Below are 11,151 nucleotides of genomic sequence, written 5' to 3'. Positions count from 1 at the left end.
AAATGTGTTGAAAAAATGTATATTTTCTAGTTTTATTAGAAACACATTTTTGTCAACATGTTGTATTTATACAGTGAATGGTCTAATATGCACTGGAGGTCACATACGCTTAGGTTTATTTGAACAGTAAAAGACATCCCATTAGGGCTGATATTCAAAGAGATGTAGCAGCTACTAGCCGCATATTTGACCGTCAGTTTTAAATAGTTTGGACAAATATAAAACCTGTCTAAGTATGTTATATTAACAATTTTATGAATGTATCTTCAGACTAAAAAGTAAGAAGTCAATTGCTTCTTTTAACACTTACATTTTGTCTCAACACGTTCTGCAGATGATGGTGCAAAGCACACTTTAACAGTATTTGTGCTATTTTATTTGGCAAATGTCTACTTTACTTGTTTGTTTTTATTGATATTTTAATCTTTTTTTGTAAACAACATCTTGTACAAACTAGCACAGTGAATGACAACCCCAGCAAATATGTTTTTATCTCCATACAATATAAATGAAATCAATACAAAAGTTTGGTTGGTTGCTTGGAACAATTTTATATGGATCAAGAGGTTCTAAAACATGGTTTTCGATACTTCTGGACTCCTGAATTTAATAGATCACGTAAACAGTTGACTGTTCTAAGTCCCGTTTAGAACCCCGGTAAAAGATTTTTAGAAGGTAGACTTCATTTCGACATTTCAAGTTCACTTCCATTTTAAATAAAGGGTTTGCAATCCATAGAGGGTTTTCACTGTTTGCCTTTTGAAGGCGGCCTTCTTCAGATTTGGTGGACATACTGAAGAAAAAAAAACGAAAGATAATGGTCCACACGGAGGAACAATTGTCATTTCCTCTGGCCTCCGGAAACATTGTGTCAAAAAAGTGTAATTGTCAATATGGCAGAGCCTTGAGAGGCAAAGAGGTCTGAGGAGCTTCTGAATAAATACAAGGGACAAAAGTCGTACCTCGAACAGAGTGTGAACGCAGCTCAGCTCGGAGCCCGGTCAGCACACCATCACCGCTCGGCCTTATTCTCTCTGCAAAGCTATTCAGGTCTTTGACAGTAGCTAATGATGTTTTCCTGTTCAGGGCGTAGGAGATGTCCAAAGGCTTGTTTTTACCCCACCGGTGAGTGTTAGGGGGCGACTGACATGAGTCAGGAGGGGTGACGGGGGTCCAAACAAAGGAGGGGGTGAATGGGGGGCAGTTCAGCAGTCTCACCCTTTTTTTTTTTGGATGCGGCTTGGGGAGTTCATGAAGCAATTCAAACACAATAATGAAGACAATGTTTTTAAGCATTATGCCAGATACGCTCTCCCCACAAAAAACAACAACAAATCCAGAGGGAAAATAAATAAATAAATATGAAACGAAAATAAAAATGATTCAATGGCGTTGCCCTAACCCTGTCAATATCCATTTCCATGTTCTCGACCCCAGCCCCCATCACCACCAAACCTCACCAGGACCTGTTCCTCTCATCAGTAGAGTCCAGGCTCTCAGAGAGCTACCACACAGTGCCCTCGTTCATTTCCGAGGGGGCATGGGACAGGTGGTTGTTGTATCCGCTGCCGTTCAGGGACAGTGAGGTAAAGGGCGGACTGGGGCCGAACACATCGGAGGAGAGGCCGTGCATGGGTCCCGGGAGGCCTGGTTCTGGGCTGGGAGAATCCCCCGGATGGTGGGACATTATATCGGCGAAACGCTGCACCTCGCTGGAGGGGTGGTGGCCCGGCAGGGGGTGGTCCATACCTCCGAGGGGGGTCCCGGTGGGGCCTGAGGAGGGCACGAAGGGGAGATCGACCGGGGTCTGGGCTTGCGACGACGGAGGCCCCTGAGGGAAGAAGTCGTAGTTCCCTGTCGGACCGTAGTACTCGCTTTGATAATCTGCAGATCCAAGAGAAGATGGGGAAGTTAGCTCGGAGAACAATGCAGAAAGAACTCCAGAGACATTGAGGAATGCTTCCAATGTACGTGGCTTGATTTGTATAGAGAGGGAGGCAGACCCTCGCCGTACTACATTAGTCACAAGGCACGCTACACTTAAATCAAAACTGCAATTGGGTGGGGAGAACAACGTGGCCACACAATTAATTAAAATGGGAGCCATTTCTTCAGCGATGCTACCTACTGAGACCAATTTCTTTTTAATTGTGCAGAATATTATAAGACTTTTTGCTTCAGCAGAAATAACAAAGGCCCGAGCACAAATGGAATTCTCTGAAGAAGATCAGATATTTCACAGACATTTCAGGGCCTGTGAAGGAAGTGTGGTATCATATTACTTAGATAGAAACTCAGAGATCACCAAAAGCTTCCGGACGAGCTTACCCAAACTGAAACTGTATTCTAGAAAATAATAACATGATAAGATCCTTATTGTGGCCTTTCCAAACTTGCTGCATTTCATATATTTGTTTGTTTAGAAGTTAATGTCATTTTTTTACTAAATTCACATTTACATTCTTGTGAAAAGACACATCATGGGTAGACTATCAACTGTATTTCTTTAAGGTCTCAGCGTATTATAGAGTTAAAAAAAGGGTTGGATAAAATGGGGCCTTGTTCTGTCAGTCCATACATGTCATTTATATATTATTACAATACACAGTATTGTATTCTAATGAAAAATATTTAACTTCATATTGTTTAATTTCATTCTATTTCACATGTATGTATACAGTTTACTGATTTCCTGCATGTTGCACATTTTACTCCCTTGCACCATTTATTGTCTTTTTCTTCTGGGACTTTAGATTATCATTGCCAACAATATAAGCTGCATATTACAATAAAACCTTTGCATCTGTAATCATAACAGCATGATATAATTAAAATAGGAAACATATTTTGAACAACATGTTAAGTACAATTTGATTAAAATAGAAGAATCATACTAAACATTATTTTACAATCAAATACAATTATATTTCATGAATAATCTAACTTTGGATAAACACAGAATACAAAAACATTGGCATAAATGAAATACTAGCATACCTCCGTAGTAGGAGAAGGGCCCGTTGGGGATGAGCTCCCCGGGCTCCAACCGGTCCACCAGCGTCCTCATCCGCCTCGGGCTGCGGAAAAACGCGTGCCTCCGCGCACCCAGCGCACTCAGCTGCTTCATGCGCCTCTCTTTGGAACGTCGGTTCTGGAACCAGACCTAGACACACACAAACATTTCGTCTCAGCAAACATGCAAAAGTCATCTGACGCCATTTTGATTACACGTCAATATTGCGTGTGAGATGGGAGGAGGGTGATATGGAGGTGATGGAGGACGTGGCAGAGGGCCGCATAAAGAAAATGTAAACAAAAAATGTGCACGTTGTGGATTTTGCTTTGGAATCTGCAAATACAGCCCACTGTGTTAATTCCCTGCCGTGCACACGAAAGTGTAATTAGGTGTCATGTTTACCTTGGCACCTGCACCCAGCGGCTTCTCATGACAGTCAATAACCGGGATGACTGTGTGTTTTGCGGCGTGCGTGATGAGCCGGCGCGGTAAATCCGCGAGGCTCTGCGGTGAGAGAACTGCGCCCAATTACGGTTCCAGGAGCGGGAGTCACATGTAACCTCCCTAATGATCTTTTAACCCTCCATTTACTCCGGCTCAGGCTGCAGCAGCGGGGGTTTAAAATCTCCAATTAATACTTAATATGAGGGTTGTTACCGATATATTACCGGGCTCTTGGAGGTTATCATTTCCTAATCTATAGGCCGGCTTCCTTTTCCCCTTATGCTCATACATATTAGATAGCCTTACTTGCCACTTTTACTATTAATCTGCTAGCCCTCACCCTTATTCACGTTATGAAAAATAATAACATGTTGGTAAACTAGAATATGTGGAAGTACGTTTTACCACGTGTACATTTTTTGGCGCATGGATATGAGATGTTATAAAAACCGATTTAGCCGTTCTTGGAAACAAAGAAAAAGACAAAATAGCCTACTCCCTCATACAAAATGTATAATCATTTTAACAACAGCAGCTGTAATAATAATATTAAATAAAAATAATTGTATTGATAAACCCCCTGGCCCTGCTGTAATCCAGAGTTGTGAGGAGACCACCTGAAGACCCTTGAAACAGATTTCTGTCTTCCACTTGGCTGGAGATGCTCGCAGCATGGCTAAATGTGGCCGCAAAGCGTGCTGGGAGCGCGGTGCCAGGACTCCCAGCAGCCCGGCGCCAGTTGGCGACTTTGCCCGGTCACCAGCGCCAAGAATCAAAAATACCCATATAAATTACCCGTTTCCAAATCAACCTCGTCCTCGGCCAATCTGTGGTTTAATGAATTCTATGCGAAGGAATAAAGGGGACCTCCTTCTAAAGAGGGGTGAATGATGTGGCGGAGGGGGTGGGGGAGAGGAGGGTGGGGGTGGGGGGCTCTCTGGTGGGATGAGGCCTGCCTGCGTGGTCATGACAGTCTGGCAGCTTGGCAGGGACATTTTCCATAAAATATAAGCTGTTACATCACACCTTTTAATGGGTGCGTAACACCCTATAACAGAGAAAGCCCACCTCCTCCACCTGTGGGTGTCCCTTGGATATTATGTCCATCACATTTCAGACACAATCAGTAAGAATTTGAATGATTTGCACTTGGACTTTCACATTCAACAGATTCATAATTATTCAAATCTGTGAACAAGTTCTTATTTTATACTATATCTTAGATGTTTAGTTTTTTTTATTCTAATCCTCCTTGTGTGAACTCGTATTTCTGCTATTGCTATGACACCTGGATTTCTCTACGGGGATTAATAATGGTTTATATTATTCTATTTTATTCACTTTGTGCACACATTATAACAACTGTTTTCAACTGCCTCCAACCCTGCACCGTATCCGTAAATTGGACTAGCCAGCACATTTTTCGTTCCTTATACTTCATATTTATACAACCATATATTACATTTATAACAACCTTCGCAAACTGTAAACTCATCGGCACCTTAATGCACTTTCTTGTTGGATGTAGCCATTTGAGCTATACCACCATACAGTTTAATCTAATATTCTAAAGGTTTATTGTATTCTATTTTATCTTGTGATTTATTATTTAATCTTGTAAAGTCGTGGGGATGGTTAGCTTTATATGATTTCTGTTGGGGTTGGATAAACGGCTCCATTTGCTAATAAATAACAAAGGGCTATCTTTATCCGGTGCTTAATGAAGCCTGATCTAGTGCGCGTAATGGGGAGCAGCTCACCTGGATGACCCGCATGTTGAGCCCGGTCTCCTGGGCCAGCTGCTCCCTGATGTGCCGGGTGGGTTTGGGGGTGGCAGCGAACGCCGCCTTCAGGGTCTCCAGCTGTTTGGCCTTGATGGTGGTGCGGGGGCCGCGCCGCTTCCCCCCCAGGTTCTGGTCGTCATTCTCGTTGTTGACCGTCTCTTTGTCGGACAGGGCGGCTATCTCCGTGTCCTTCAGAACCACGTCGTCCTGCAGCTGGTCCTGAGAGTCCGGTGATAAACTGGGGTCGCTACACGCCGTTACTAAACACAATAAAATGAACGTTAGAATAACCGGAAGTAAATCAAAACAGGTCGTAAATCAAATACTGAATGCAATGACACGTGTGTGATTTAAAGGTGGCTGAAGATGAATGAATATCTGAATATTTCTCAATGTGCCATTTAATTTTGAGTTTTAAGAAAATGTAACGTTATTTTACAAACTATAAGCAACTCGTGAGACTTTCTCCTTGAATATTAAGTAAACATTAACGGAATACAAATCCTGCACACAGATTATGGAACACACATTTATAAAACTCATGTAATGTAATATCGGAGGCTAAAATAACGAGTTTTTACTGGTGCAGAGAAAAATAAAAGGCTTGGATAAATACATTGTTTACAAACTAAAAGCAACCAACAAGACATTCTCCTTGAACATTTACGCAATACAAATCCTGACCGACAGCTTTATGGAACAAAAATCCTATTACTAATGTAGTGTAATATTAGAGTTTTAAATTAGTTATTTTTACTGGTGTAAAGAAACTAAAAGACTAGAGTAAAACACAAATGTGAACAATGATTTTTGCTGTCTCTGCGGGGCAGGACCCATTACACCCATCACCATTTACACACACATTAACACACACCTGAGAGGAGGCTGGAGTCTTTTACACTGCTGTTGTTTAGGTAATCTTCTTTGCAAACGAATTTGTTCTCGTCTATGATGTAGAGCTCCTCTCCGGTGGACAGCTGCTTGTTGCACATCATGCAGGTGAAGCAGTTGAGGTGGAACACTTTGCTGCGGGCCCTCCGCACCAGGTCGTTGGGAGAAATGCCCTGCGAGCAGCCGCCGCACTTGGTGCCGAACCTTCTGCGGAAAGAGAGGCAGAGTCGTTTCATTGTATAATGTTAAAGACATATTTTACATAAATAAATTCCGAAATAATTATGTGATCGCACGAGGAGGTTGGACAGGGAAAATCCGTATTTAGCAGACGGACTTTTAAAACAGAATGCTGGCTTCACTCTATAGAGACTGAAGTCACATGGAGGACATACATAAAGGGATTATAATCCGGTTTGACACATGAAGTCGTTTTTTAATTTTTTTAATAAATTGACCATTTGGAAACATATGTTGGCTACTACCAAGTCGAAGAACAACCCATTTGTATCAATAATTTAACATGAAATAAAGTATATAGATAAATCCAGATAATATATCCTCTATAAATCCAGATAAAATATGAGAAATAGAAAAGCTATAAAATTGACAGTTTTGGAGATTTTTTTTTTTAATCGATTGTGCTAAGAAAGATCTCACTGCTCAATCAACACTGCCGTGATAGGGTTCATGTTTTATAATAATAATAATAATAATATTTTTTTTAAATGTGAAATTCTTAGTTAATGCATTGTATGTAGGCTACTGTCTCTCTAACTATACATAACAATACCGCTATTAAATAAATACTTCATTTTACGGGAAGATATTGCTGTTGCGCGTGAGCTAAATATTTGTCATTATTACTTAAAAATTATTATCATATCCTCTCCTTCTACTAAGAGCATTTTCACAACCATCTGTCCTCTTATCCTATATGTGAGTAAATATAGGTCCAGTAGGGTACCACAGCTCTAATAAAGCGTTGAATAATGTGTATTGAGCGCTGTGCACTGCTTGTTGACTGCACGTCTGTGATTGCATTGTCTGCGGACTTGATCTTTTCAACGAGTTTACTATTCAAATCCACTTATCACGTCCTCCTCAGCCGGTCTGAGCAAACACACCGGGCCGGCCCTGCGGCTGACAGAAACACAGCCCAGGTGTGATTTCCTCGATTTCCTAACAAACCGCCTCCCCCCACTCCCCCTCCCGCTGTGAGCGAGTGCACACGCGTTTAATGTTGCTGGCCCTCTTTTCTTCTTGTTTAGCATGAGAATCCAAATTAACAAGCTTTTAATTACTCGCTGCTAATCAAAGCTTATCGCCTCCAAAGTGCTCGTTCACGCCTGCAGGCAGGGACAGGTCGGCTCAAGGAATAAACAGAAAACAGTGCGAACATTTTGAGTGTGCAGTCAACACATGGGATAGGCTTTTAGTATATCTATTTTTTTAGTATGAGAAAGCACAAGAGGTGTAAATAATGACCTGGCATTTTTTGTCAATTTTATTCTATAATTGAAAAGTTTTAAATAATATGGAAGACAAAGCACGTTATTTTAAAGTTATTTTAAGTTAAGACAATTTGCCAAAGAAATAATAGAAAAATACATATATTTTCTAAAATATTTATTGGCCTGGTATACTGCTTTTTAAATGTATTGAGGCTATTTTATTCCCCTTTCCTGCTGCCACAAACCCAGACATATAAACCACAAACACCCTGCTTGTCACCTTCCCAGAGCTTACCTAAAGAAATCATTTTTGCAGTACAGTCTCCCCTCTCGAGAAAAACATTTTTCTGTCAAATTACATTTGCACTCGCAGCACTGCACGCACTTGACGTGCCAGGCTCTGTCCAGCACGTTGAGCAGGAAGCGGTCCAGAATAGGCCTCTCGCAGCCGGCGCAGTGGACCATGGCTTTGGGCTGAGCTGCAACCCCACAACTGAAGCACGAAAGCGAACTAAAATCAACAGTAGTAGCCTACAGGCCAAGCATGGACCGAGAATCTGCTTCTTCCTTCACAGAAAAACAGACACGTCCTCTCTTGCAGGTTAAAAAAAAGCCAAAAGGGGAAAAGAATCAGTCCTTCATCGGATCCGGAGGAAAAACACACAATTCAACCAACATGTAACCAGCTGCAGGTTGCTCTGAAGTGAAGAGAGCCCCCCTTTAGCCAGTCCTAATACAATGCTTCTTGGGCAGTGCTGTCACACAACAACACACGCGCGCCTGTCAACAATTCAGTGTACATGGCAGCGTATCCACTGTTCAGACGCAAAAAGAAAAGAAAATCACACACCCAAAGGATTTTGGAAAAGAGTGTGTCCGCGGATCCTTGATATTCAGTTGCTGCGATGCTCCGGTTCAGTCAGTCAGCCAGTCAGTCAGTGTGTATGCTGGGATGCCCAGTCTCTAGTGCCGTGGTGTGTGTATGCTGGGATACGCTGGCTCTCCAGTAAACTGTCTTGCTCCTAAAGCTCCAAGCCAGCCTTATTCCCAGCCTCCTGACGTCAGGCCGTGGCCGGACCAATCAGCGGCGCGCCATGCCAGCAAGCATCAAGCCGCCCCATCATAACCCAGCGAGGGCTCTGCCTGCTATTTATGCCACACACTCAAGACACCAATTGTCAAGAATTTCCTTGCAAACTGTCATATGTTAGTGAATGTGTTTGGAGGCAGCAGCCGCGGCGGAGGCGCGCAGCGCGGAGGGAGAGGCGCCACTCTTCAGCGGCGTAGCAAAGTGTCTTCATGGCAGAAGGGGGGCAAGGAGGAATCTGAGCAGGTACACACAGAGGCGTCTTCTGGATAAAGAAGCTGGAAGCGCAGATTGCATGGTTTATTCCTGTGCGCATGCATTTCGGGCATGCTTCTATTTTGTTATTTGGAGGTGTTTAACAGCCGTTAATGAAATAGTCTGCTTTGCACTTGTGCTTCTTGTTAAATGTTCGCAGCTCTCTGGAATAAGGTGTTATCATCTTTCCAGAGTGGCATAACAGCGTTTCGTTGGCACGGCGCAGCGAGCAGTTCTCTGTGGTGTGATGGAGAGGAAGCCCGGGAGACAGGGAGGCTCTAAAGTTGGCAGCTCATTCATTAGGGGGGTCCAAAGTAATTCAGGTCCACCTTCAGTAAATATCAGCCCGCTGGATTATTCACAGTCGTTTCCATCCAATCGTTTCTGTTCTTTAACAGCTTTTCTCTCAGATTGACTGTTTCTGTAACTAAACCATCATTTAGTTAGGAATTCATCTTTGAATTTAGCAAGACAAACTGTCCAATTACTGCCTCTAACACAATCATACCGAAAGGAATTGTTGTTAGAATAAACATAATGCATATTTGCCTGCCGCATGGTGGTGGCTTTATCTAAAGAGAACACGCTTAAAAACACACTCCAATAGCTTTATGTCCTCTTATTTCTTATTTTACTTTTCTGTGTTCATAGGTTTCCATCATAACACTGACCTCCATAGTTTTAGCACAATGCAATCTGCAATGGAAATGTGCGTTTTAAATGGACTACAAACTCACTTCCCCCTTTTTCCCTGAACTAAACCTACTGAAGAATTTGAAAAAACAGAAAGTCTGACTCTCTCCTCCAGCACTGTAAATGCAGCATGTAAACAAGCAAACGTTGATGTTATTTGCATGTGTAGAAGATGCCTCGATAGTCTGTCAATGGGGATAATCTCCGCCTGATTTAGACTGAGCCACAGAGAGAAGAAAAAACAGGCAGCTCACAGAGGCAGATTAATCCACGAATAGAAGGAAATCAAAATATAAGCTTAAAAATATCTCAACTCCCCTCCAGGCAAAGGCACTATTAAATGCAAAAATTGTTTTAACCTTACCACTGTAATCCCTATAGCAATAGATTACATTCTCGCTCAGAAGTTGTACTGGAAGTTAAGGACAACAAGTTACTATTTTTCTTTTGAGGCCTTCCAGCAAAACCATGATTGTATAACTAAATAAATACCCACATTACAATGATTTTTTTTTATTGGTGTCCACTGAGAGGAATTGTATTTACATGTATGTATTTTTTCTCCAAAGTCTATTTTTGGTTCAGAAATAAAGCAGCCCGGGAGATTTGTGCTTTATGAAGTGCAGGCGAGTGAGCTGGTTACACTGCGAGATAACTAATGCGAGATAATGAATGAGGCCGTGAAGATGCATGCCGTCATTAATTCTAATCATGACACGTTTATTTGTCTCCCCTTTCTCCTCCAGGGCAGTGAAGAGACACACAGTCACCACAACAACAACAACAACAACAACAACAACAACAACAAGGGCCGGAGACAAAGAGCCGGGGATTGGGTGGATTCATGAGAGATAGAAATATAAAACCTAATTCTGAATGTGCAGGCCGGGGAAGGACACCGGGAATCGGGTCCTATACCGGTTCCCCCCGAGCTGGAACTGTGATCGGCGGAGTGTATGGAGAGGAGGGGGAGGAGGAGGCCGGTGGTGCCGCTCCGCCGCCCCGTAGTCTGCAGCCTCAACACTCCGCTGATATTTAAAATGCATGCGTTCATTTGAGGAACAAACAGCTTCAGTTTCACTAAATATCAGCTGTTTATTTTCTCATCTCAATAGGGGAATTCCAAGGTGCAGCTGTGACAATAACCTAAAAGAAAGAAACAATAAATCGGCATTATATTATTTCATTGCACTCATTATGAGTCCATTTGGATATCAGTGTGCCAAATGCACGCACATTCCAGGGATTGCAGATTAAAATGAGACGTTATAGCTAATCTGGCACGTTTACATCATGGACCCAGTGCATTGTCCTTCTTAAATAAATACCAAAAAGTAGCATACTTTTAGAGGAACTACCACGAAAAATTGTTACAAATGTTTTCTTTTTCTCAAAAGATAAATCGTTGAATTTGATTAGCACCCCCCTTCACAGAAATATGGATTCATAATGTGTTAACTTGACATTCACATTAATTACATGTCAAGGTTTTCATTTTGACGCGCAGTGTTCCATCGTATCCATAAA

At 42.2% G+C, this 11,151-nt stretch overlaps 1 protein-coding gene across 1 annotated transcript; it reads right to left on the bottom strand.

Annotated features, from left to right (window-relative positions):
* Positions 1 to 323: 323 nt before the first annotated feature.
* Positions 324 to 8,582, bottom strand: lhx1a (LIM homeobox 1a). The gene is made up of 5 exons (XM_034097876.1): positions 7,885 to 8,582; positions 6,119 to 6,342; positions 5,221 to 5,504; positions 2,998 to 3,163; positions 324 to 1,884 (listed from the first exon to the last, which is right to left on the bottom strand). The coding sequence occupies exons 1-5, from the start codon at positions 8,052 to 8,054 to the stop codon at positions 1,505 to 1,507; spliced, it is 1,224 nt and encodes a 407-aa protein (XP_033953767.1). The 5' UTR covers positions 8,055 to 8,582; the 3' UTR covers positions 324 to 1,504.
* Between the last annotated feature and the right edge of the window lie 2,569 nt (positions 8,583 to 11,151).

The sequence above is a fragment of the Pseudochaenichthys georgianus genome, chromosome 13 (genome assembly GCF_902827115.2).
Source record: "Pseudochaenichthys georgianus chromosome 13, fPseGeo1.2, whole genome shotgun sequence".
Classification (NCBI taxonomy): domain Eukaryota; kingdom Metazoa; phylum Chordata; class Actinopteri; order Perciformes; family Channichthyidae; genus Pseudochaenichthys; species Pseudochaenichthys georgianus.
Note: the sequence above shows the minus strand (reverse complement) of the source record. Positions and strands in the feature narration are given on the sequence as shown.

What these genes read in the sequence shown, in the direction of transcription:
- lhx1a (XM_034097876.1), bottom strand. Translation starts at nt 8,054, where the DNA reads ATGGTCCACTGCGCCGGCTGCGAGAGGCCTATTCTGGACCGCTTCCTG. An exon ending in TGCAAAAATGATTTCTTTAG is followed by an intron (nt 6,343 to 7,884) that starts GTAAGCTCTGGG and finishes CTCTTTCCGCAG; the next exon opens with AAGGTTCGGCACCAAGTGCG. An exon ending in GCCCTTCTCCTACTACGGAG is followed by an intron (nt 1,885 to 2,997) that starts GTATGCTAGTAT and finishes TTGGATCTGCAG; the next exon opens with ATTATCAAAGCGAGTACTAC.